This window comes from Leptonotus elevatus, chromosome 12, assembly GCF_054856555.1.
Source record: "Leptonotus elevatus isolate MCC_2025b chromosome 12, RoL_Lele_1.0, whole genome shotgun sequence".
Taxonomy (NCBI): Eukaryota; Metazoa; Chordata; class Actinopteri; order Syngnathiformes; family Syngnathidae; genus Leptonotus; species Leptonotus elevatus.
Genome location: NC_141250.1, coordinates 21892538 through 21920077, shown reverse-complemented (window position 1 = coordinate 21920077; position 27540 = coordinate 21892538). Strand labels below are relative to the sequence as shown.

At 42.1% G+C, this 27540-nt stretch overlaps 1 protein-coding gene across 1 annotated transcript in view; it reads right to left on the bottom strand.

The window, feature by feature from the left end:
- Positions 1-22641, bottom strand: part of LOC147165045 (tomoregulin-2-like) — a 95969-nt gene extending 73328 nt beyond the window's left edge. Inside the window, exons 1-2 of the mRNA XM_086091858.1 lie at positions 21910-22641; positions 11351-11460 (exon numbers count right to left, since the gene is read on the bottom strand). Coding sequence (XP_085947984.1) covers positions 11351-11460; positions 21910-22240 — 441 coding nt within the window. The 5' untranslated portion in view covers positions 22241-22641. The remainder of the gene's footprint in view (positions 1-11350; positions 11461-21909) is intronic.
- Positions 22642-27540: the final 4899 nt, after the last annotated feature.

The window sequence follows — 27540 nt, the reverse complement described above, 5'->3', positions numbered from 1 at the left end:
TGTAGCCGACCAAATGGGTCTTTGTCAGTCCGCCACTATTTTCACCACGCTTCCGCCATCGCTAGGCATACAACACAGCCAGCTTCCTTTACCAGCTGCGACAATGTAAAAAATAAACGAAAGGAAAGACTTAGAGAATGGGGAGGTGAGGAAGTTGGCGTATTTGGTGAGTACAGTTGACTTGTTCAGCTGTTGACGTTTCAACCAAAATAGCATTTAGCAGCCAAAGTAATAACACGACCACCATTAACCACGGCGCGTCGCGATACTTCAGATTCGGACTGGACTTAGCATTAGTCGACAGTGAAATGGGAGTCCATCAGTGACGGAATGTACTCAGTACTTAGTGACGATTCCGGTGACAGACAAAAATCCGCTTCCGTCAGTGCTTAATCCGGCAGTTTTTTCAAAGTTTTCCATCATTTGCCAGCAAAATGGGTGGCTGTCAGTAATGGACTGATGTACCATCCGTCAGTACGGACAGAATTCCCACCTCCGAAATTCAGTCATTCCCACAGAGGCTGGAATTCCACTGCAGGTCCAAGTGTCTAATTCTAATTTCATCCAATCCTGTCTATTTTTTTTTTTAAGTGATACATTTGGTACAATTGTGATGACATATCAAACACATGAAATAACCAGCAAAAGTTCAAATTACAATTCACATCAGATTTGTATCCAAAATTGGAAGAGGCCATGTCAACTGCTCCACTTGGAAGTAGAAAAAATCTGAATTGTGTCACTTGAACCATGCAGTGTAATTCCCATCAAAAATCTGCATCCCCACTGATTGTTTCTTCTGCCCTGGCAACCTTAAAGAAATATCAAATGGCATTCCTTCTGAGTTGAGTTGAGATGATCTCCACCTTTCTACCGTCATTAATTTTAACTCACTCCCCCGTGTATTAGGTAACTATGTGCAGTATAACGCATGAAGCCAGCAGTAAATCCTCCATTCACGAGGATCGTAATGCTCACATTTCAACACACCTCCAGTTTGGCCACAGCTGTAGCCAGAGGTGTTTTATTTTTTTTTAAGACTGGATGTCCATCTGTCTCAGTCTTGTAAAAGCCTTCGAGGTACTCCATTAACCTCAAAATAATGTCCATTTAAAACTGATTAAAGTTCAAGGACACAAACTTTGCAATGCAGCTGGATTTGTAAAAATTGGTCCAGGAAGTTATGAGGCAGCAGCTAATGGATCTGTGCTACTAATGATTTCCACTGAAAACAAATACTTGTTTATTTGGCTTTTCATTTGTTTTTCTAATTGGCTTCAAATATACATTTCCAAAACAAACCATCGTCCTTATTAAAAGAGCTCCTATCAGTTCTTTCCTCAGCCAATTTGTGAAACAGTTTTATGAAACTAACCATCTGGCCTATCAGGCTAGCAAGGACACCACGACCTCGCAGAATTCATTTCAGCCACAACCGAAGAAATTGTGTTCAATGTTTAACACAATGTCTTCATTTAGAAACGAATATGGAGGACATTTCACATCAGAAAGGTCAGACAGTCGTCAACTGTGAAAATCACCTTTATGGAAGGAAAGCCAGAAGGGGTACACCAACTCGCCAATAGCTAAAAAGGTAGGAAAGTTCTTTAAATACATGATGCAGTAAGACAAAATGTGATGGACGGGCAGATAGACATAAAGAAGGAAGGTGGCCATCTGGATGTGTAATTTAGGTGGGGAGCCGTCACTGCGGTCTAAATTAGCTGTTGGAACAGTCTGAGCTTCAGACGGATTGCAGGAACTGTTGCATGTCTATGTGAGCTCCATGAAAGCACTGACAAACAACAATGCAGCTCGACGAGCTCGTAATTAGAACGTCTGCCTCTCAGTCTAAGGTTTGGTGTTCAGGTCCTCCCGTATTCCAAAACATGCATGGGAAGACTTCATTTAGTTACATGTTAAGTGAAATCAATAAAGCCAATGATCCGTCCGGTACTACTGTGGCTATAGACTTGTTCTCGTCTGGTACTTGTCCCATTCTAGTCTGCACTATTTTTGTTCTAACCTGGTCCTATAGCCAAATTCTAATCTGATTTGTATTTTCTAACTATTCTGGTTCTACTCTTGCACCAATCTAGTGTTAATCTGGTTTGAGGATAAGTGGTTCAGGAAATGAATCATAGAAGAGTATGGTCATTGCCTAATACTTGACTGGCATTTGTCTGATTCGTCTCTGTTCCTAGTCTGGTCCTAACTTGTTCTAATCCAGTCCTAGCCAGGTCCTCGCTTGGAACTATTTTCTTCTAGTCTTGTACTAGTCTGGTTCTACATTGGTTATAGTTTGGTACTAGTCTGCGTCTAGACTGGCACTAGTACGATTAGATTCAGGTCCGAGCCTGTTCTGAGTGTGGCAGCAGTCTGGTCCTAAACTGTTCCTAGACTGGCTCGAGTGTTGTTGTATTTTGGCTGTAGTCTGCCCCAATTCCGGTCCTAATTTGGTCCTCGTTAATTGACCTCTCTTGAAGAATAGTCCAATGTGAGTATGAACTATTTTTTTTCTGTGTGCCCCGCGATTGGCTGGCAACCATTCCAGGGTGTATCCTGCTTTTCTTTCCAAAATCAGCTGGGATCGTCTCCAGCTCACTTGTGACCCTAATGAGGACATGGATGAATGTACACATGTGCTGGCCTACAAATAGACCATTAAACAGGGCAAAATCAATTAAACATGGTGGGAAAAAAAGTGTTAGCTTTTCCTTCCTGTCAACAGGATTATGGATATTACGGGTATTAAGGAGAACACTAGACTGCCTTGGCGTAAATTTGCTCTCTTTCAATGCTTCTTCTTTTTTTGAAGTGCTTTGGCAAGAAATGGAAAATGTTCATGTTTCTAAAATAAAAGTTGTAATAGCGGTATTTCTGAGGCTTGGCCTTCAGCCTTCTTCCCAGCGGGAAACAAGGTATGCCCCACAAAGGGAATTCTTTCTGACACAACGGTCAGCAACAATATTCATCTCACTCTTCTTTCAGTTCCAATTATTTCTGACTTTGTTATACAGAGCACATCAACCAAAAAAAGACAAACACTGTGCCTCAATGGATCCCGTCGTGGAGCTTAAGCCAAGCCCAATTCCCGCGACAGCGGAATTGGAAGTGTTGTCCGGCTAAGTGACAAACTCTTACTCGATGCTGTCTTGTTTCCAAACACTGATCACAACGGTTGCAAAGACAAAGTCACAGCAGCCGAGCACCAGAGACCGGCAAGGATGAGCCGTTTGTTCGAGTCAGGCAGAGGAAAAGACAGGTTGGGAGTAATGGGGGAGACAGACGGTTGGAGGTTGCCTGGCATGCGCCTTTGCCGTTTGATCGCTTTGGCAGTCTTCTCTTGATTAGGACCTGGGCCGCTCGTCCCTACGGAATCTCCCCAGCCAAGTCACGGGAGACGAGCTTTTCTGTAATGGTGTCTGACAGCCTGGCTCAGAGTCACCGAGGAGCTGACACACTTGCTGGATCTTTCAGGAGAGGCGCAATTTTCTCCACCTTCTCCGTCTTTGTCGTCGGCTCGATCCATCACTGGAAAATAATTAGAATGAAAGCCGCAAGGCAAGCAGTGATGAACGGGGACCTCACGCAACCTGTTTTTCCTGGCCAATCTTCGGAACTGATCTCACTTTGACGCCATGCTCCGCCCACATTAGATGGCGTCGGCAAAAATGTATTATGATTTAGCGTTGGCCATCTGTCCAGGGCACCTGCTTCTGGTGGGGGCTCATTTGGGCGCGTTACCTATTAACCACAACCTGGAATTCACCCGAAATGTCTGCTTCAAACAAAAAATGGCCGACTTCCTGTTCAGTTTGCAAGGGTTCTTGAGACTCTTTTGTGTGTGTATAGGCAACCGATAATTAATTCTGTTTTCCGTTTAGTTAGATAAGAGTAAACTTCAACTGTAAGTGTTTGTTTGGGGGGGGGGGGGGGGGGACACTTGAAGCCTGTTTTTGAACAATTGCTGTCAAACTGCTGCTTGTGTGAAGTGAGTTGAGTACACAGCCACCATCGAATGCTTGCATTTGAAATGATTGGTCACAGGTCAAAGTAAAAAAATGGCCAAACGACAGCTTGTATCTCAAAAAAACAAAAAGCTTTTGGCAATTTAATCCTCCATCGCAATGGTACTTGTTACTTATTTCCACACAGAACTGATGTGTTTGCTGATTCGACATCCTGACTTGCTCGTTTGGCTCCGGAGTAGGAATTTCCACAGAGTAATTTATAGAATTAGTTAATCACGGGAGAAAGGGTTTCATCAAAGAGCCAAGTAATGATAATTGCGCAATCAACAGCGGGAGGAAGCGGTGAGAAGACAGCGATCTCTGCCAGAAGGCCTCCGCTGATGAGAAACGACTCACTGCGCTGACCACTCATCTCGCCTCGACAAACAGTACACGGTGATTTATGAGTCAACTCAACGCCTCTCAAATGCATTCACTTGCTTAGTTCAATCATGTTCTGCGTAGTCAACTAAATCCAATAAAACAACACTTGATTAGCTTCTTGAGGCGTTTTTAGAATAATTGTGGGATGTCAAAGACAAAAACAAACATTCATTCTTGACTTGGAATGTTGTTGTGGCAAAGATTAAGATGAAGGGTCATATTATGGAAAATTGTTTTTTTATTGCCTGTATGAACATATTCTAACGAAAGCTAATTAAACTGCTGATTAGCTCCTTGAAGCTTAATAAATGAACACACGGTGTTGAAAACCAAACCGGTTTTACACAACTTAATTCTTGATTTTAATTACAGTGCTGCCTTGAGACACAAGCTGACTTAAGAGTTAGTCGGGATAAAAACCTCTTTGGGATGATTATTGCTTTGACTTGTGAGTAAGAATTCCAGAAACAAGCGCTCCATGGTGGAAGTGGAGTCAAATCAAGTCGCCTCACGACAGGCAACAGTTTGGCAGCTTTGTGAGTAATTCATCTGGGAAAAAAAAAGAAAAAAAAAAAGTTGCTTCAAACTGCTAGTTGCCCCTCCCACTTGAAGTTTACTCTCAAAGTAAGCATCAAACAAAGATAATTACCTATGCATGTATTTTAAACAACCACAAGTCCGGTTAGCATAATGCTAACAATGCAAAACGTCATTGACATGCTAACAAATGGCGCGGCTGTCGCAGTGGCGTCACTCTTTAAGGTTTGGATATTTGAACACAAACGCTGAAGCTTCAAACCGATAATTCCTTTTTTGAAGAATGAGCACAACATGCTGCGGCTTGCTGAAGAGCTGTGACCGTCTCGGGTTATCTAAGAATATCCGTATGTGTGTCGTATGCTGTCCCCGTGCCCATTGAATTCAAGCAAAACTGGTTTTAATTATCTACATTCTTTTGAATTCTATCATTGGTGATCTTTTTATGAAGTTCAACATAACAGAGCAGTGTGAAAAAGAAAATGTTATTTCCATTCGTTTCATTTGGAAGGAGGATGTCAGATGTGACTAAGCTTTGTTATGAAATAAGATCATATCTCCAAGGCTGTGTTAGATATATAAATGAAATATAGAATTTTTTAAAAGTTTCCCATAAAGTGGGAAGAACCTTTTGTTTTCCGCTTATTTCTCACAAAGCCTTTACATGGGGTATCGATATGTATACGGGCGGGAGTAACTTGTCCGCTCACGCATGTAAACCGATTATTCCCAATGTTACAGAAAACGGAACGTTGACCTTAACCTGAATATTGACTGCATGTAAAACGTAGCCGCCGCGTCTGAATTTCTCCCCATTGTGGTGTCACAATTAAGTGAACTTACAAAACAACTGCTCCTCCGCAGAGTTTCTCCGCCCCTGACCTTGGCGGCTAGGCTGGGCAAAGATCTGCCACTTTCAAGCAACACAACGTCATCTGAGGTGAGTGCTTGCCGTGCTCCTCGCCGTTCCGTGTCGAGACATTTTTACGGGCCTGGCCCAGGTCATAAATTTGCCGCTACACACAAACACTCAGTCCCGATAAAAAGATGATAAATGAATGCAAATATATGGAGTGAGGTCTGCGTCAGAAGCTGCTATCCCCATCAGCTCGGCCCGTGTGAAACTGTTTAATAGGAGGTGTTTTATTATTTCAAATTAGCTGTCATAAACCCACCGGCTTTGTGTGGATTTCTTTCTTATACGATGAGCTTTTTGCGCATCATACGTAGTCAATTTATTTATTTATTTTTCCCTCAGAGCCTTTTGTTCAATGAAATATGAAGGACATGCTGGCCTTGCGCTCGCACCATCGACATCACGTCAAGCAACACGAGCTCTTTGAAGTGCAGAGAGCTTCGGCCCTCACAAGCCCAACATTACAAAGCTTTCAGGAAATAATTTGAGAACAGACCTCAGAGGGGAATGGAATGGCGGCCACAGCGAAAACAACACGCGCGGCCCAAAAACATTGCTTTATCTCGTCGATCGGTGGAAATGCAAGCGTGGCTGAGATTAAGAAGCCCGACGCGTATTCGGATGTCAGGCAGGACACGCGGAGCCATGTTTAAAAGAAGCTCCCATTCAACTTTCCCTGACTGCAAAGTCGAGAGGGTTTACATAAATTAAAATGGGCTAATCTGCCCACCAGCCAGAGCGTCGCATGCATGTCTGCTATTCAAATGTAGGGAATGTGCTAGTTTGTGGAAATGTACAAAAACAGTCAGCATATGCATAAAAAAAAAAACTGCTTGTTAAAAGCTTGTCCTCGTTTACTAGCAATTTAAACGTACACAAACAAACAAAATTCAGTTCATTATAGTCCAATATTTAGTTCTTTGCCACTCTTGTTTGTCTTTAACTGTTCATTACACGTGGCCGCGCTTTTTCTACATGATCTTCAAATCTTCTCCTTCACTTCCTGTTTAAAGGGATACTTGATTTATTGAGCCATTTTCAGCAGTGAAACGTAAAAATTTTGTCCAGAATTAATTTGATAACTTCATTATTTTTCATGTACAAATAAAACCTTTAAAAAAAAAATTCAAGACAATTTCCCAGTGACAACTGGAATGTGAATTCACAGAATTAAAGGGTCCTCCCTACCTTTGGGCATTTGAAATAATCACCAATGTTTGGGATGTATCATCATCACCGCACAAAATAGGAAATCCTGACATCAATAAAGTTTTTTTTTTTTCGAATAATGGCATCTTACGAGAATAAAGCTGTATTTTTTAAGTTTATTTTTAAAATTTGACTATCATTGTAATAATGCAACTTCATGTTAATTGAAAAATGCAAGTTTCTCTTAAGATTAGGATGACCTTTTTATTCCAACAAAATATGTCGTCTTTCTTATAAAGAGTATGACTTCTTTTTTTAAGTCAACTTTACTGAAACAAAATGTACATTTCCTATTGTAACATTCTAATGTTTATCGTCCCATTTTGGCCTTCGGGGTCAAACATGACGAGTTGAAGCGCAAAAGCTGACAAACATCATTTAGACGACAATAAAGCCGGCGTTCAGTGTTAGTGTTTCCGAACCCTACAAAACCAAACCACAATCATGTAAAACTCGAAAATAAAGCTTGTATTTCAGAAAAGGACAAGCGCCATACGTATTTTAATACAGAGAACATCGAAGAGTGACTTTGAAGGGTTACGATTAAGGATGACTATAAATTAAAGGTGAGTCAACAGACGGTAGTTTAGTTTTAGTAGACTCACCTGAATAAAATGCTCATTTAATACTTGTAGTCACCATTTCAGTGTAATGTTACAGAAAGGTCAACATTTTCTTGGAATTTTCTGCTTTTGCGATACAACACCAAGGACCTCATTGAAAGACTTTTTCAACATCAAAACTAACTTTAGCTTAATCTAGATTAATGTATAATGCCCTAAATAACAAATGATTAGCTTTGACCTGGAAATCAGAAATAAAAAATGTCAAAAAGCCGATTTGACCAAAGTCACATAAAATGGAGATCATCTGCTTTTGTCTTTGAACTCGTCACGTGTTACGTTTGATTCGTATTATTAGCATTGTGAGCGTTACATGGAAACATTTGACGTCTGTCAGGTTTCCGTGGACCCTGAAAGTTTTTAGAACCCCCAAATGAGAGGACACAAGATCGCGGTTTGACTGGAGGGGAGAAAGTGTGGTGGGAGTCGGTGTGAGGTGAATCTAATTCATCTTTGCAGTGAATGACCTCCATTGATTCCGGCACATCAAACTCACTTTCTCTTCAGCGACTCCCTCGCATGTCTCGTCCTCTCAATTTGTTCTTGCAAAAGGAAAAGGGGCACACTCATCCATAGATTAATTCACAATATGAAACAAGCTAATAGTAGATATTAGGGATGAAACGGCTCGTGGATAAAATATGAAATGGCTAGCATTGCGCGTATTGTTTTATTATAGTTAATAGTGTGTTTAGCGTCTCTGAGAGTAAACGACTCTGTCGGCGGCTCCTCTTTGTATTCGTTATTTTTGCCGTGTTGTAGCCGGCTCAATTTTCCAATTAGCGGCCGGTGCTGTGAAACGACATCCAAGTCGGAAGGTCCCTTCCCGTATGGAATTTGTCAGTTCTCTCCTTGCTTCCCGTGGGTTTTCTCAAATGTCTTAACTCGTTTAACCGAAGACTCATGCCTGTCCTGAGATGCGAATGGTTGCTTTTCTACTGCATCCATGTTGGGGGACAACAAGTCCCCGAGTAATTAATAGCTGACTTGGCTACGGCATCTGTTGCCAGTGTTTATTAGCGGCTTCAGTGTTAGCGGCTAGCAGCTAGCCGCTAAACAAGTGCCCCGTGTAAGCTGAGCTGACGGAGTTGCCGTTGCCTTAAAAATAAAAAGTGCCATATAAATATGATGTATTTTTATTATTATTATTATTATTATTACTTCTGTACTTTTATTAACAGTGAGCTACTAAGCAAAAAAATAAATAATTAAGTAAAAAAAATATGATTATCTACAAATGAAACCCAATTGGTCATTATTAAGTGGAGATGTGTTTTTGGTTCCGTATTTATAATTGTTCTTTAAACAAGCAAAAAAATATATAGATATATTTTATTTTATTCCCAATACTCGATTATTTGATATCATTTTCAGTAGGATAGCCGAAGATCAAATCCCGCCAAGCTTGTACTCCGCCTCTCGCACAAAGTCAGTCAGTTGACAGCACTTTGGTCGATTGCAATATATCAGCCGCCAGTCCGAACAACTAACTACGAACCCGTTAACGTTCTTGTGACCGATAAGAAAGAGAGCATTGTCACATGATTAACTTGGGACCTGGCATGCAGCGAAATTCATTTCAATTGCTGCCATTTACAAGTCTGCATGTGCAAAAAGTTTATGCATGTTCAAAATGATTTGTGTCTCAGTGATACCGATAACGTGATCATTTTGGTTCACGATAATCCCCAGTTTGAAATCTTCCTACCGTTTCATCTCTGCAGGAGCTGGAATAGAATATTTTATCTGACAGTGGTGAATAAAGTGTTGACTTGAGGAAATACAGCCTGGACCTATTTATATGCCATGCTTATTATTTCCAACACTGGCTAGCAAAAAGAAAAAGAAAAAAAAGAAAAAAAAAAGGTCCCACATGATTTGATGTAAAGAATAAAGATATCCACTTGTGTTTTCCATGAACCGGTGGTTTTAACTTATACATTCTCATACGGTCTTCTGATTGCCTGAGACCACCTGATAGCGTTATCGGCGTAAGATCTCCTAAAAGACAAATGCCGCTGTAATGTCATTCTTCTCCAGTGCTCGCTCATCTCATTTCGATCTTTGATCTCAAATATGAAAGCGCGATAAAAAGCAGGTGACCAATGGGGTGTCGACGTGCCTCGTCGTACTGATGTGCGGATAATGAACAAAAAAACCAGATGAGGAAATGTGTCACATCAACAGAACTCGGCGTCTTCATTCATACCGAGACATGCATTGCGTGTCTCAAAAGCAAACGTTGTGCCAATCAATACCCAGCGACTAGCTTGCTGACTTATTTTTTTTTATAGTTCTGGTCATAAAGTTAAGTACGAGCCATTATCAAGAATAGCACAGTTTCTAGGATTGATGTTATTAACGAGCTCCTTTCAGTCTTCGGCCTCATCAGTGTCAAGGTTGTTTACGACTGCGGCAGAGTACGGCGGTCCGTGGCGGCGACGCGGGGGTTCACGAGAAGCCATAAACGGGCCTCATTTAATGCCGGCGCTTTTGCTTTCCGAGGGGTAATTATTTCCAATCGGGACGATGGCTTTCGATCCGGCTGATTTCAGGTCGCGGTACTCCAACTCACAGGTTCAGCTCAGAAAGATCGATTTTTTTTTTTTTTACACCAAATTCGATTTATATGCAGCTTCTGAATACTCTGATGTTTCTTTTTATTTTTTATTTTTTTTATTTTTTAAGAGCTCAGTATTGTTCATTCGGAAATGTCATCATCATTGCTCTTTTATTTTTTTATTTTTTATTTTTATTTTTATTATTATTATTTTTTTTGTGTGTGTGTGTGGGTGAGTATGTGCGTGCGTGCGTGCGTGCGTGTATTTGTTAGCTCACCAGAAAACCTATTAGAAAAAATCTCATACCGTTCACCTAAACCGAACACCAGGAGACCCGAGGGGACCGAAGAAAACCAAGGAAGGTGAAATCCAGCACCGACCAGACACCCCCCACCAATACTCTGATGTTTAAAGTGGACGGATTGGGCCATGTTAGATAACAAGGGGAAGTGTATGTAAAATATTGACGACGATTGCAGGACTTTTGATAACATAAATCAGCGGTGTCAAATTATTGCTGTTCCCGGCGCACCTTGTGTAAGACGCACTTACACTTATCAAATATAGACACGAGACAGACAAGTCATGGCAAACGTTATCATCGACATGCATTTGCAGAATTGTGAGTCAGTCTGCATTTTGTTTTGTGGATCTCATTTGCATCAGGAAGTTGATGTCCAACGCTTTTTACTCTTCCCCTGATGGCTGCTGCATGTTTTCTATCTCAGCACATGGGACGGAATGATTAAATCCATCAGTCTCAACAATCTGTCAGCCGTCACAATTTAAGAGCAGCAGGGCCAGACGCAACAGCATCTGTGACATCACTTCCTTCCGGCCTGCAGCCGATGACGATTTTGCCCGACATGGCAGCGCTTCCCTTACGTAGATGAATGATTCCCCCCCCACGAGACACAACTCAACTCATTTGGGAGTTTTAGCAGAATTTTTAGCATGAATCACACCCCAAAATAAAAAACGGGGGGGAAAATATATAGATCGATCAACTGAAGACATAACAAAGTGGCAGAACATGCTGCTGGTCTCCTCCAAAAATGGAAAAAGTAAGCAAAAGAAAATAGTAGCAGGCTTGTTTAGGGATCTTACCTTGAAGTCACAAATGCAAGTCACCATGTTCCCAATTCGTAGGCACTCGGCGTCAAACTTGCACGTGTTGGTGTCGCACAAAAACAGGTCCGTGTCTCGGTCATCAAAACCTGGAAGGATCAAATTCAACGAGAAACAAGCGTAAGGTAACGTCCTTTTGCTAGTGAGCGCTACAAATTCTGCTTCGTATCCGAAGACTTTGTTTGGTCTTACAACTGGCATACGCAGAAGGAAAAACAATCACATTGACTGGCCTCGTCTGACTGTGCTGAGCTTTGGTGGGTATTTTAGTATTTTTCTGCACTTGACATGAGGGCCCCACCTAATAGGGATTTTTTTTTTCGGGAGCGAGACAGAAAAGAAAGTATCGATTAATCGGCCGATTAACTTTAAAAAAAAAAAAAAACTTTTTTTTTTTTGCCCCTAATATATTGAATGTCAATTATTAATGGATTTTCACAATTTGTGGTCTGATGAACGTCAACATACAACGTTATTGTAGCCTATAGATTTATGTGTACTGCTATAAATAATGAAACCATTGTTTCAACTACTGTAAAGTACACAAATGTAAAAACAATCTGAAAACATCGGCCATTATCGTGGGGTCGCAGAATTCAAATAAAATATCTTGTCATATTTTTCAGATGAATCCTTATTAAATACTTTGTGTTTGCATACAAGAAAACTGAGTTGGGGGGGCAGCAGCCTCGGGTGGGGGGGGGGGGGGGTGGTTGGTCGGGGTAACGATGCGATTCATGAGGCCACGGCAAATCTCGAAAAACTCCATCAAAGCATCTCGAATCAAATCAAAGAGCAACACGAGCCCGAGTCAGACCGCATGAGCTTGAGGCTATTGGACTACCTGAACTGATTGCTCTCACACACATTTTGTATGTGCGTGCGTGCGCGCGAGCACTATTGTTCAAGCAGCAAATAATGGCTACAAGAGATACGGGATATGATGCACTGCCGCTTTTACAGAAAATCCTTCAAAGAAAAAGCCATGTTGTAATTACTTTTGCTTTTGTACTTCAAAAGCAAATCCATTATCTATATTTTGTGAGTTTGTTTGATTAATATTGGCTTGATGAGAACCTAAAGGGATCGTCGCGATCCTCCTGAGATGTCGCGTCGTCCCCGTAGAAAGAGATGAAACCGTGTTTGTTTATGCTGCGCTTTTTTGGGGAGATATCATTGAAACGAGATTGCGCTCTTTGCATGTCGTCTGCGCGTTTCAATTAGACGACAAGACGGCTCCAGTTCATAAACAAGCTTTAAATGGAAGAATGGAAAGATCGTTCCACTTGCGTCTCTCAATTTGAATGTAAATTCACAAACGGCTGTCAAAAAGCACAGCAACATTCTGATAAATGCATTATTATCATATTGATTATTTGACTACGCACTTTACGGATAGAAATGTTTAGTTTAAGCCATAAAATTACCTTCTCGCATACTTTGAAAGCACTTTTTTTTTTTTTTTTACATACTGTAAACTTATTCGAAGACACGAACAAAAATCAAAAAAAAATCATACTTGCAGTTTGAACTACTGTATAAAATGGATACAACATCAACAACACAGAACACCGCCAAGAGTTTTTATGACGCTGTCGTCTAAATCGAGAGACAGGAGGACGCCAGTGGCCAATTTATGTGCCAGAGGAGGTTTGGAATTCTGCAGTTATTGAGTCAGTGAAGCAATAGGGACTTTTTTTGTTTGCAGACAACCAAGAATTCTCAAAAGGCCAATGCACAAATATTGCCCATTGACCATTTGGGAGGTCCACAAGAAAACACAAAGTACTTTAAGTAAAAGCAGCACAAACATTCAACTTTCAAGAAAGACCATAAAACGACTCTTCGTGATATCAGCAACGAACTCCAGTGGGAACTCTTCAAGCGGCTTTATTTTTTTTTTTGCATGCCGCCATGTGAAGGCAAAAGAAAGATGCTTGATGACTGAACAGCTATTTTTTTTTACAGGTTGCAGAAGTGATATTCGATTGAAAGTTGGGCGTGGTGATTTATTTTTTAATAAATTGAATTATTTGTAAAAAAAAAAAAATATATATATATTTCCTTACAAACTGTATCTGATGTCGATGGGTGAAATAAAAGCTGTGAAATAGTGAGCTCAAATTTGTCCATTGACTCTAAGTCATATAAATTGACCATTATTCATGATTGTTTATGATACATTCCAACTTATTGTTCTGATAATGAATTTAAACAATATGTAAATACAATATTTACCAAGATATACAACAACACAGCAATTTAAGCTTTTTTTTAATTGCAGCTGCTCGAGATCAGTCAGATATACAACAACACAGCAATTTAAGCTTTTTTTTTAATTGCAGCTGCTCGAGATCAGTCCCGGCTCACGGGAACGTTCATGCGGGCCGGCTAACAAGTAATATGGTGAGCTGCCATTTTCTTTTTAGAGATTTCTTTGGATAATAGATATTAAGAGTCCTCTGTGCCTCCTTCTACTATAAACCGCGGCTCACACCACTTCAAAAAAAAAAAAAAAAAAAAAACTCCTACTCATGACAACCAAGCAGTCATAAACGCGCAGCAGGGTAGACCGATGGTGGAATCAACCTGCAATTTGCCAGGGCCGTAAATGACCATAAAGTGCGAGCTCTCGGTGCAAATATGAAGTCGCTGAGTCAAGAGCGCAGACTTAAGAGGTGCTTGGAGTGTCTGGGATGAGACGAAGCTCTCAACTCATTGAGGACCCAAGGAGGAAATCTCAAAAAGTAGACAGATGATGTCCACTATTAAGGGCCATCAGCTGGTTGGCTGCGACGAAACAAGCGGGCAGCGCTAATGCAAAAAAAATAAATAAAACATCTAATAAAAAAACACATTTGAGCAGTGGCAGCAAATGTACTCACACTTGCCGCTGTTCTTATAGCGCAGATGCTTGGGATAAAAGTAGCTGCATTGATTCAACTCAACGATGCTAGCTGCTAACAGCTAGCAGGGAGCGCTCGTTATGCGTGTGTGTGCACTTTGATGCTAACAGCTTGACAGTTGCAGTTCCTTGACCGAGACCAAAAGTACTTTCTGCTTTCGTTTCTGAGAATCATAGGAAATGTAGTCCTGTACATTTTATTCGAATACTTGATTATTTGATATCATTTTTAGTAGGATACTGAATTATTAAAATGCTGTATATTCAATAGCTGCAGCCTTATCGTATGGATTTATTGGGTCTTTTTTTTATTTTCCTAAATGCTCAGGTGGCACCTGGAGGGGGAGGTTGGAAACAAAAACAAGCTTCCAAAGGTACAGTAAAACCAAAACAAAACAAAAAAAACATTTTTCAAAACATTTTTTTATTGTTAGAAATGGGTTTGCATACTATCATTTTTTGTACCCCGCCTACTGCCCGAAGCCAGCTGGGATAGGCTCCAGCAACCCCCGCGACCCTTGTGAGGACAAGCGGTACAGAAAATGGATGGATGGATGGATGGACTATCATTTTTAAAAATGTTTTCTCTTACGGCCTCTCAACAAACAACAATTGCCGGTGGGTTCCTGAGTCCACAATTAACAGTGGATCACGTATACTTTTTTGTAGCTTTTTCGTTTTGCTGGCGGGCCTTGGCTAAATAAAGACTGTGTAACTCTGTCCCATATAGAACATTGCATTAGCAGAAGGGCCCCACAAAATTTACGATGCCGAGCATCAGTCTTCTTCCCTAATGCTGTAGCCTCGCGTTTAGTTATTGTACCTGTCAAAGGGTTTGATGTTGCGCACACTGCACGGCAGCCTGCTGCCACCCGGGCCTTCCTTACATGATTATACATCGCCTGGCAAGCGCATCCACTTCATAATCAAATGTGATTCATCAACGCAGTGAGGGAGGCTCGACTGCCGCGCGAGCGTCAAGAACTCCAAATGTGCTCCGGCAATTGCATTGATTTCACCGCCGTGTGTGTAAAAAATTCTGGCTGGCGGAATATTGTGAGTAGGAAATGATGACAAAATCTTTGATTTTGGTAACAGCTTACTGAATGCACGCATACTTCTTGACTACAAATTAGGAAAAACATTGATTGTATTCTCATTTAACAGATGTGTAAGTCAAAAAGCGCCCTGTAATTGATTGGCGAGGGAAGTCAAAGAAATAAAAAAAATCTTGACAATAATATATTTCTACGGTGTGTGTGGCCGCATTTTCAGGAGCCTTGAAATTGGGGAGTCACCGTTGGTGTGTCGAGGCCACTGGGTTCAAAAGTTGTGGTCAAAAGATATCCTTCACATATTTCAGTTCGATGGATGCAGTACAACATGTCCGCAGCAGAGGGCAAAGTCCGTGGATGGTTTAGTTGAGTAAAGTTCTGGGTTTGGGTCAGGGTTGAGAGTTTGTCATTTTTTGCTCTTAAGGTAGTTACAAAAAAATAGCACGGCACAAGGATACAGTTTAACCCCCAAAAAACTGAAAAAAAAACGGGATATATATATATATATATATATATATATATATATATATATATATATATCCCGTTTTTTTTCAGTTTTTTTTCAGTTTTTTGGGGGTTAAACTGTATCCTTGTGCTGTGCTATTTTTTTGTAACTACCTTAAGAGCAAAAATGACAAACTCTCAACCCTGACCCAAATATATATATATATATATATGTATGTATATATATGGTATTGGTACGGTTAAATGGTAAAAATACGGTGGTTATATCATTTAAGTATATATAAAGGTAAAGCCCAAATTGGTGAATGTTTTCAAATTCAGCTAATATGTGCAGATAAAAGTTCCCAAACAAATTGATATCTCTCGAAGTACGTCTTATCTCTCACATCAGTTTTGCACGGTTGCCGCCATAAAGTCCGGTTCATCATTTCCTTGGGAGGACGAAAAAGGCGACAGCAATTTGTAAGCGGCAGAAAAACAACATGAGAGGTGTCAGGTTGCGCGTCTCGCGTTTCATCCGAATGCAGGAGGACACTGAAGAATGTGAAGACGTGGACATATGAGCTACGCTAGCGGAGCGCGGAATCAACGATGACCTGACGGGAGCACAAACTGGTTGCTGTGTGAAACTCGACGTGGGCTCGGCTTGTGTTATCCATCACTTTGCAAGGGGAACACGAAGAGAATCTTTCAAATAGTGCACTGCACAAAATGATACCAAAAAAATGGGATCGCCGTGTTTATTACTTTTCAAACAAACTTAACGTCAAATTCCGTGACTATAGCCTGCACCCGTGTTTAACACGACCCTCCAAAATTACTCTTAAAAAAAGCCGTTTTTTCTCTGTACTCGTGTAAAGTGATTGAATGAAAAGGTTTTGAAAGTAAAAATGGAAATTTGGATTAAAACGACATATCTACCTTTTTGCAACAAAACTCACGTCATCATCTCAATTATTGTAGCGCAGGAATTTACTGGACTGTGACCCAATACTTTTGCAAATATACATTTTTTTTGTTCCATTATCCACCGAGTCAAAGTGAACACAATCGGAATTCTGGCATTGAAAGCATCCTCTCATTTCAAATGAGCTTGTTACTTACTGTATGCGTGCTGTGCACGCGGCTTAAAAATGCATTTTCAATTGGCAAAGTTGTAAAGTTTTATGCTTTCATTTGTCAGGTACAAGCAACTCCGGCGGTGGCACAAATGAGACCATTGTTGGTGATTAGTTGCCGTGCTTGTGCAACAGCAGGTGTCCATTTTAAGTAGCACTTAAAACAAGCGCCAAATCATTGTTGTCCTTTTTTTTTTTTTCTAATCAGCTACCGGTTGCTGCGTCATGAGGCCGGCAAATTTACGCCGCCCGCCTCCTGCCGCGGGAGGAAGTTACCGTAAGTTGAATAATTCAAGAAAACAAGCCGACAAACATCAAATATTCAAACGCCGATGTTTATATGCCGGCGATTAAGATGGCAAGAAGAAGCACTTACTTGTCTAAAAGAGAGCGCTTGTCAGCCAAATGCATCTTCCGCCGACCTACCTGGAATTTCACGAGCGGCTTTTCAGCATCGCGCTGATAAATTATTAAGTGCAGTAAATGATGAAAGGCCAACAAGCAGCAAGGCCAGGATTCCTTTTTTGACCTCTCTTATGAATTTACATTTATTTTTCCTTAACAACATGGCAACAAATTATATATCATCACCGTCATCGTTACTCGTCCAATGACATGTCCAATGTTCTTTAAACCCATATTTGGTGCGTGTTTTGGAATTTCCAGTAGTTCGGCAAGATCATTAAAACAGTCCGGAAAAAAAGTTTATCTTTTGGGTTTCTTATAAAAAAAATTCCATAACATCCATCCATTTTCTTCACCGCTTTTCCTCACAAGGGTCGCTGGAGCCTATCCCAGCTGGCCTTCGGGCAGTAGGCGGGGCACACCCTGAACTGGATGCCAGCCAATCGCAGCCATTGTCATGTGTACGGTTATTCGGTCGACTTTGCTTCGAGACGTTGCTTCGGTTTAATAAAGTAAGTTGTGATGTCACTGGTTAAGGATGGCAGCGTGAAATGCTGTGATTGGATGAACTTTAGCCCTGCGATTGGCTGGCAACCAGTTCAGGGTGTCCCCCGCCTACTGCCCGAAGCCAGCTGGGATAGGCTCCAGCAACCCCCGCGACCCTTGTGAGGACAAGCGGTACAGAAAATGGATGGATGGATGGATGAACTTTAGTGGGGTGGTTAGAAATCAATCGCGCAAGGGTGTGAAATCGTTTTTGGAGAACATTCTTCTGCTTATTCTGACAGGCAATGTATTCTTTCGACGGGGACCCTAATGTAGTGCTATCAAAAAATGGTCCACATGGCGGGAGCAAGAGAGAGAGAGAACAATGCTCGAAGTATGTCGTGCGCCGGCAACATACCAGACACTCTTCAAACAAGCGATTGAAAGCAACCGGCAACTTTTCATATTTTCGCCCGTTCTCGCCACACTCATTAGCATTGATTGTAGCAGCAGAAGGCAGCTGTTTTGCGAGACGGCGCTAATGAATCCATGCGCTAAACGACCAGCGCCGTGCAGCGGTCCACAGTTAATGACCAGCTTGTGGACATATTGGAGCGTTTTGCTGCAAAGAGTCAGACAACATCTCCAGAGTTGGATCCAAAAAGGAGAGCCGAATCGAGTAATTGCCGTTGGAAGGCGTACACTCCGAAAAAAAAAAAAAGCACTCCTCGCCCCTTTGCTCTTGCTCGCAAGCAAGTTTCACAAAAAGAGACGGACTTTTTCCCAACAACTGAAATGTTTACAAGCCAGAATGCGTCGGCTTGTTTCTGCTGCCAAGTGGAATGAATGAATTGATGCTGGAAACGAGCCGAAACTGTCGCTGAAGGCAGAATTTTGCTAATTTCTTAGCATGAGCAGTTCAGGTGATGCGTGGATGATTAAATACGAAGATAATCCATGTGCTTTGTGAAGGTGAGAGTTAACTGGATTTGGACAATTCTAGTCGAACTCGACTAAGCGCAATTTCTGTAGAAATTGCATGGGAATGCTAAATGCTAAATGCTAAAGATTTTGAATGCACGTGGAATGCTAATGAAATACGTAACCGAGACAGATGCGCGAAATTGTCGAGCTTTTTCTGCCTATGCCATCCAATGTAGGCTGAGCATGGTGTCTCTCACTCAGTAGCGCCCCCTGGAAAATTAGGGGGGAAAAATGGCCTTGGAACCCTTTTCACACTGCATTTAACAGTGCACAGTGCGCCGTCATCAAACCCACACATATTGAGAATGTGGTGAGGACCACAAAATGGAGCTTTGCTGGGCGGCACGGCGCGGCAAGAGGACCTCTTGCATGACGCCTTGGCGTCTCTTAACTGTTCGAATGAAGAGCGGTGGCGGTGAGACGTCAGGCAAGCGACCTCCAATAGGGGAGGAGCTGGTGAAGTGATTCCGTTTTGGATTCAGATTTATATATAAGTTAATAGCATGATTCTGTTTTGCATTTGTTTATTTTTCTCTGCTGCTTGTCTCCTCGTCTTTCTTACAATGAGAAAAGTCAATGCTTTCTTTTTCAACAATGAAAGCTACAACTTGTCGAGGAAATCTCTGTTTTCACTTCCTGGTTTGCTACGTCAGCACTTCCCAATATGGGCACGCTGGCCGCTGTTTTTGCTGCGTGACTCTTTCACACTGAATAAGTGCAGTGCGAAAAAAGGGCTTTAACCGGTTCTTTTAATCAACACAAAATTGTGTGGACAACATCTGTCATGTTATGACAAAATGTATGAAAAAGTCTCAAGGGCCCATGTTTGAAATTGAACAGGAAGTCGTCCGTCCATTTTGGTTTGGGCGAATCATACTTCAGGAATTGACCCAAATGAGCCCCAATCAGAAGCAAGACAGATGGGCGCCACCCAAAGTTTTTTTTTTTTTTTTTTGGCCTACACCAAAGTGGCATCATTTGGGGGATTTGCCATTGAAAACAAAAATGTTTTGTTTTCATTAGAATTGAAATTCACAGCAGCATTTAAAATGCAGCACAATGCATTTTGATTCATTTAATGAACTCTTCCGCTTGCGCTCGATGCGAGGGAGCGAACGAACGCGCGCTTTGTTCCCAGCGTCTGCACTTAAGCCTCCGCAAGGCGTGTCGGATAAAAGCTTTTGTCTAAATGCACACGAGAGTGTGAAAGGAAGTGAGGGGGGGGGGGGGGTGGCAAGCGTGCATTTGGGCAGGATGCGCACCATTATCGACACTCATTACCCACAAATCATTAGCACCGATCACAATCGGCAGAAAAATAAAAAAAAATAATCAGCGTGGTGATGAGGACAAGCCGTGTAAGAAAGGAAACTTTCTTCACCGAAAATGATAAAAAAAAATAAAAAAAAAGGAACTGCTCATCTCTTTCTCAAATGGGCACATCAGCTATTTGATCTCCCAGCATCCGTCCTCACTTTCCAGATCCAATTACGAGCTTTTGCACTTGGATGTCCAGCACTCTTGCGCTGGGATAACAATCAGTCCTGCACGGGGGAGAAGCAAATGTTCCGATTCTGGCTGCAAGTCATCCACTCATATTGACGTGCGCCACTTATGAGCTATAATATCAATAGTGGCGTGGCGTGTAATTGGCCGGGGGCTATTTAAGGCTTCGACAGACTCGGACGGCCAACAGGGGAAATATACAACCGCGCGCCGCCTGCAAATTATTACTCTCCAAGCACACTGGAAGAGTGCTAGGCTAAAAATGCTCATGGTCGATGTGAAACAAATTTGTTTCTTGCGTACGGGAAAAAAATGCTCTTGGGTCAATGCGACATGATGCTAATTTGTTACTTAAATAAACCAAAAATACTCACGGGTCAATGTGACCCACTGCCAGTATTTCTTTTATACAGCAAATATGCTCATTGGGTCAATGTGACCCACTGCTATTTGTTCCATACAGCAAAAATGCCAATGGGTCAATGTGACCTGTGGCTTAAATGGTTACCAAAATGCTCATGGGTCAATTTGACCCGCTGTTAGTGTGTTCTGTACACTAGTTTGTTTGCTAGGTACAACAAAAATGCTCATGGGTCATTGTGACCAAGTTAATTTGTTTATTTTGCACAGTAAACGTTTCACGGGTCAATGTGACCCACTGCTATTTCTTCTATACAGCAAAAATGTCAATGGGTCAATGTGACCTGTTGCTAATTGGTTACTTTAATACTCCAAAAATATTCATGGGTCAATAATGTCTTTCCATACTCTAGTTTCTTTAATAGGATAGGCTACACCCAAAAAAATGCTTATGGGTCAATGTGACCCCAATGCTAGTATTATTTTATACAGCATGCTAATAGGTCAGTTTGGCACAATTAATTTGTTTCTTTTGACAGAGAAAAAAAATTATGGTCAATGTGACCTGTTGCTAATTGATATTTTAATACAGCAAAAATGCTCATTGGTCAATTTGACCCGCTGTTACTTTATATTTGTTGCTTATGGGTCAATGTGACCCAGTAAATGTGTTTGTTTTGCACAACAAAAATGTGAATGGATCAATGTGACCGTTTGCTAATTGGTTACTTTATGACACCACAACAGCGTTCAGGGGTCAATTTGATCCACTGTTAATTTTTTTCTGTCCTGCTTTAACAGTTGTTTCTTTTGATAGGCTACAACAACAAAATGCTCATGAGTCAATGTGACCCCCTTTTAGTCATTGTTTGCATACACTAAAAATGCTCTTATAGGTAGGCTGCCTGTGACCAGCTTTTTTTAATCAATAGGGAAGAAAACAAAACATCAGTAAGGCGATGTATGAACCCACCGTCCCCCCATACGCCCATCAAAAGGTCCGAAAATCTCAGAAATGAAATCACCAAGACATTGTTCCGGGTCAATTTGACCCACAACAAAAGAGCAGTGTTGAAACGATGGCAGACAAATACAAGACATGATGTCTCTCCCGTCCCCGACTGGAGCATCGTGCGTCTTTTCCCAAACAGCAGCCAAAGGCAGCCTGGACCGACGCACGCATGATGCACATCCCCGGCCCGTCTATTCGCATCCCCGGCCCGTCTATTCGCAAACGTATGCGCCGATCCTCACCCGAGCAGTTCCAGCCGGTGGGCGTCTGGCAGTCGCTGAGGGAAGACGGGAAGGCGCGCAGTTGCTCCACGGGTAAAGTGGCGAGGAAGGAGAGCAGCGTGATCCGAAACCAGCCTCCGGTGACGCCGCTCCAGCGACGCCGCCGCCGCCCGAGCTGCGCCGCCGCCGCCGCCGCGGCCGGAGGAGCCTCCATCGCCGCTGCTGTCACTGGCCGCTCACTGGCCGCTGTCGCTGTCGCTTCGGCGGCGGCACCGCCGAGAGACGCGCGCCGACCACAGCGACTCCGATCCGGCTGCTTCCGCGGGGCGCTCACACGCCGACTGCGGAGCATTTTCCAAACGATACCGCGCGCCCCATCAAAGAGACCCTCTTTTCTTTTCTTTCTTTCTTTCTTTCGTTCTTTCTTTTTTTTTTTTTTTTGTTGTTGTTGCCCAGAGATCAACCACCTGCAACGGGGGAATGGATCGGGGGGAGGTTCGCTTCGGGGTGGAAAAGTTATCCGAGGAAGGTTGATGCTCGCGGGGGAGGAGGAGGGGAGGGGGAGAGGTGGGTAGGCGGGTGGGGGAGATCGAACCCACACAAATAAAAGAGGCCACGCAAATTCAGAGGCGAGAATCCCAAAGCAGTCATGTAATAATCATAATAAGAATAAAATCCACGGGTGGAAGAAACACGCCTGCTGTCCTGCCTGGATGCCGCCTGCATGCATGCGTTCTGAGTTTGGTGGCTCAATATTGCAGCTCTTCTTTCTCTCTCTCTCTCTCTCTCTCTCTCTCTCTCTCTCTCTCTCTCTCTCTCTCTCTCTCTCTCTCTCTCTCTCTCTCTCTCTCTCTCTCTCTCTCTCTCTCTCTCTCTCTCTCTCTCTCTCTCTCTCTCTCTCTCTCTCTCTCTGTCTCTGTCTCTCTCTCTCTCTCTCTCTCTCTCTCTCTCTCTCTCTCTCTCTCTCTCTCTCTCTCTGTCTCTCTCTCTCTCTCTCTCTCTCTCTTCTCTCTCTCTCTCTCTCTCTCTCTCATCACGTGAGATAATGTGGGTGGTAATAACAGTCATTTTTAACAAATAGATATCATATGAAAGTTTGAGGGCGTCATAGACGGACATGATTAGTTTCCAGCAGTATCTTGATGAACATGTTTCTATTTGAAGGTTCCACAACATGACAATCGCATCAAGAAGAAGAAAAGTACAAAGTCACAAATTGTAACTTCTTAAACCCACGCAACCCTTAAAACTGCTTGGTCAAAAATAACCCAATTTTGGTCAAAAATTGGACCGAGCTGCGACTTGGGTCTATTTGGCCAAACTTTGGATTGTTTTGTTTTATACACACACGCACAAAAAGGTTTGTTTTGCACAAACCCCCCCAGAAAGTAGTTGTCAAGTAGTGGGTGGGTTCAATTTGTGACCACATTGGGTTCATTTTGACCGAGCTGTTTGAAAGGATCTTTTGTAGTTTGTCACCCTTTTACTCGTCGCTGCCACCTCTGGCCCAAAGTGTAAATGCAGCATCTGTGTCGGGCTCGTTCACGGTGCGCGTGCGAGTACGTGCACGATTTTAAGTGCACGGCACATGTCCGCTACTCCGCGGGGAGGCGCGTGACGTCACCACTCCACCACTCCAACCCTTCCCCTCCCCAAAGAAACTGTGGAGTATGCGGGTCTGCACACTATAAAGGGAAGAAAAAGCTGATAGGTGCAGTCAGAGTAAAACAGTCGGGGCTCTTTGTACTCATCTGGGCATTGGTGGGGCATGCATGATGTAGGAAAAAAATGGCTCATCAGCGCCTCCCCGTGGAAAGCGGACCACATTTGTCAGGCGAGGCAGAGTTCCTGGGTTGGTTGGCAGTCAATCGCAGGCCACTGAAGATTTCGTGCGAATCCAAATTGTGAACTTTTGTCTCAGCGGCGTCTTGTTGCTACTTTTTGATATTTCAAAGGTTTGCCAGACTTTGCAGCTGATTCCTCACGGCGCAAACAGCCACACAAACAAAAAGACACTTTTGTTGTATCTTTTCTCAAACTGGAAGCGCATCCAGATCATTGAGATGTCATCAGGGTAAACATTTGCCGAAAAGAAACATGGAACATATTTTGACCGTGATTGTAGGGAGTTTTTGTTTTTTACTTACTTGACCTTCAATAACCTTCACAAAAGCTTGAGCTGTTTGTAAACCAAAGAAACAGCAAACCATCATCATCGCCTTCACTTTGCTTTGATTTGTTTTTTATTTGAAGTTACGTGTTTTTTTTTTTTTTTTGTATGAAGTAGTAAAGTGAAGAGTTTAAACACAAAAGCCGATTTTGGGGGATTGAGTCAAATGATGACAAAGATGTCACTTCATTACAAAAGCAGACAACTTCAAGGAAATAATTTGGTTAAAAAACTGGCAAGTCCATCATTTTCACATCAATTAAAAAAAAAAACTGTCGCTGCTGCAAAATGCATATGGCAGTTTCTAAAATCAAACTTTTATTTTCAATGAGTTTTATGTCATTTTTTCCCGGGTTACTTTTGATATGGTACAGCTCAGTTGCAGAGGGCGATACGGTGACTTTTTTTGTTGCATTTTAAACAAGTTGTCCGTATTGTAAATGTGCAATTTCCTTCTCAGATATCGCTCTACAATTAGACAAAAAAAATAAAAAAGATATGTATCTCGATATAGTTCAATTCGATGCACTCACAACTTTTTTTTCTCCAATTGTAACAGATTTTTGTTACACTCCTTCTATTTTGTTATTTCTGATTTAACAAAAAACAAGACAAGAAAAGCGTGATTTTTTTTTTTCATCTCTCTTATTTTTGGATCCCTCACATTCGATGTTGTCTTTTGCGCCAATCGCAGTTTGAGCTTGAAGGATCTCGTCATCAGGCCTTTTGATGGGTGGCAGCTGTTTATGTCAAGGGATGACCACTGCGGAACCAAATGCGCCGACTGCCATTATAAGCGGCCGAGGGGCATTTTCGGAACAATAACCCAGAAAAAAATGTCTGTTGAAATCCATTCATCCAGCGTGGCCTCGCATAATTGGCTTACTTTGAAACAACACGTTCGGGATTATTGAAAAATAGTAGCGGCCGTATTTTTTTGGCCGGGGAGGATATGGCTAATGACATGCTTTTGACCCGCAATGCCCTAAAAAGCTGCCGGCACGAATAAAATAGGTTGAGTCCAAAATCCATCTGTGAGCATTATTTATTTATTTTTTGAACTGAGGAAATTATCAGACATGTGCATGGAAAAGCCCTTACATAAAAGACACAAAGGGCTGCGTGTTCAGGCCCGTCACAGCTAAAAGACACGTAACCTCATGATGCCAACTAAGAAAAGTTCAAGTGGGCCGTCAACAAATGAGCCTTTTGACTCAAGTTGACTTCTCACAGATAATTTCACAGAAACGGCCCATCGTCATTTAGGGGGGGGGGGGGGGGGGGGGGGGGGTGGGGTTTGCGTCGTAGCGTTCCGTCCGGGGCAGACAAGTGTCACACACGCAGATGTTTACGCACAATGCTTTTCCTTGTTGTGTGTGCTTAACATAACTCGTACCTAGTCTTTTACCGAGTCTTGTATTTGCTCCATTGAAGGCCATTTGAAAAAGTGGTTGAATCGATTTGTCTTAGTACAAAATGATTCCCGTAAGGCAGTAAACCAGGTAGGCCATTAAAAAGAAATAGGGACACAAGGCTCAAAATAATTTTGTCCTTTGTTGCGTAATAAGAACAACAACAAAATATGATCAATCAAATGTTTTTCTTATTTCTTAAGTCATTTGCTCCCAAAAACGTATAAAAACGTTATGTTTTAAATATTGCCATGATCCCAATAATTTATTTATAAGTTTTTTAGGGGTGGGGGAGGGGGTTGTATATGCTAGGGTATGCAGAAGGCTTTGATGCAGCCTCTGACCTGAAGAGGTCGCTTAAAGTACGAATAGTTATTACAATAAACGGCCAGCAGGTGACAGCAGAGTATAAGAGATCAACCAGGGCCATGTTGCAAAAAAAGCTATTTCCCCCACTGTTTTCAACAGGTTTGTGAATGATGATGAAACTTAGCTATATTCTAATGCTAATTGCTGCAAAATGGAAACACATACAAATATACTTGTTTCCTTGATGAATGAAGAGACTCTAATCTTTCTTTTGGTAGCTTCCATGTTTTTATAGTAACACAATATTCTTTGGGCCAAGCAAAACAGCCGGGAGCGAAGGGGGTTGCTTCAGTGAGCGAAGGGGGTTGCTTCAGTGAAAATGGCTGAGAGTGAAGGAGTTTAATTGACAGTGTAAATCCACAAATAATTGACGCCACCCTCTGGATGGGGTTTGCAATTGCATATCGATGCTACAAGATGGAGACAAAACACCTCAAACAGAAAGGATCATAAAGCATCAACACATGCATCTCGCATGTACACAATCATTAAACCCATGTAATATAGACAATCGTTTTTTGGTCGTTTAATTCTTCAACACAAGCAAACTTGCTTAATTTTCCGACATCGTGACCAGCATCCCTGAACACAAACAATAACTTGGAGAAAACGGATGGATGGGAAATGGTGCATTCATCAACAGCATTATTAACATGATTTTTGTTTTCTTGACGTTAGGTCAAAATGGCCACAGCCAAATAATAGTGAGTCCGGAGAACGGCAACTTTGCGTGACCCGGCTCCTACACAGGTCCGGTTTGCCAACGCATGCCTTGCAATCCAAAGCGTGATCCAGACCCAAATGTGATCATTATCTCCACTTGACCCGGCCCGAACCCTCGCGAAAAGTGCAGCTGCTGCTTAGTTTGTGAAGCAGTTAAAAAAAGTTTGGATGCACTTGACACAGATGAAGTGAGCGCATGAACAGCCGTGCTGCTTCCCGGCAGACGTTAACTTGATACCTTCATAAATACTTCAGTCATTCACACAAGACAAAATGCTAATTAGTGCGGCTTTTATCCTCGTTTGTTTTTTTTGTTTTGGTAAACGATTGACAACATTTCTGTTCCTTGTTCTCATTGTTGAAGCGAAGCTCCTGGCGGTTTGTAAACAAACGCCAAAGTCCAGCCGTGGCAAGATCAATAAAATAAAACGGTGAAAAGGCAAAGACAGGCAAGCGGCGTTATTTTCACAGTTTCGCCGCTCGCCGGTCAAACGTGAAATAAGCGTCATGTTGTTTATGCGGTTTTGTTGAGAATGTGACATTTGTGGCAGGTCAGACCGGCCTGGAAATGGACGGGCCCGCTTGGGAAACACAAAAAGTCGGCAAGAAATTTGGAACATGTTTGTGGCCAAACTCGTGGCAACAACAAACAACTGTTTTGAGATATTTCCAACAAAAGCAATCGAAGTTCGTCATTTGTGAAAGAAATTGCCATCGTTCCTCCTCTTCGAGAAACGCTTGAGGGCTCTGCTTTGTGCATATATTTAGCAGGTAGAAGTCTTGTCAAGACAGATTGACATTTTTGAGCTCCCTTTTGATTTGTTTGGCGGCAGACCTTGGGGTATGTAGCGGTTACAATCTCCTACGTTTGTCGCACCCCGCGCTTGAACCCGCGCACGGCTATAACATCTTGTTTTCATTCAGCACACATTGTTTTTCTTCCCTTGTAACGCAATCCTGGAAGTATAAATGAATCGG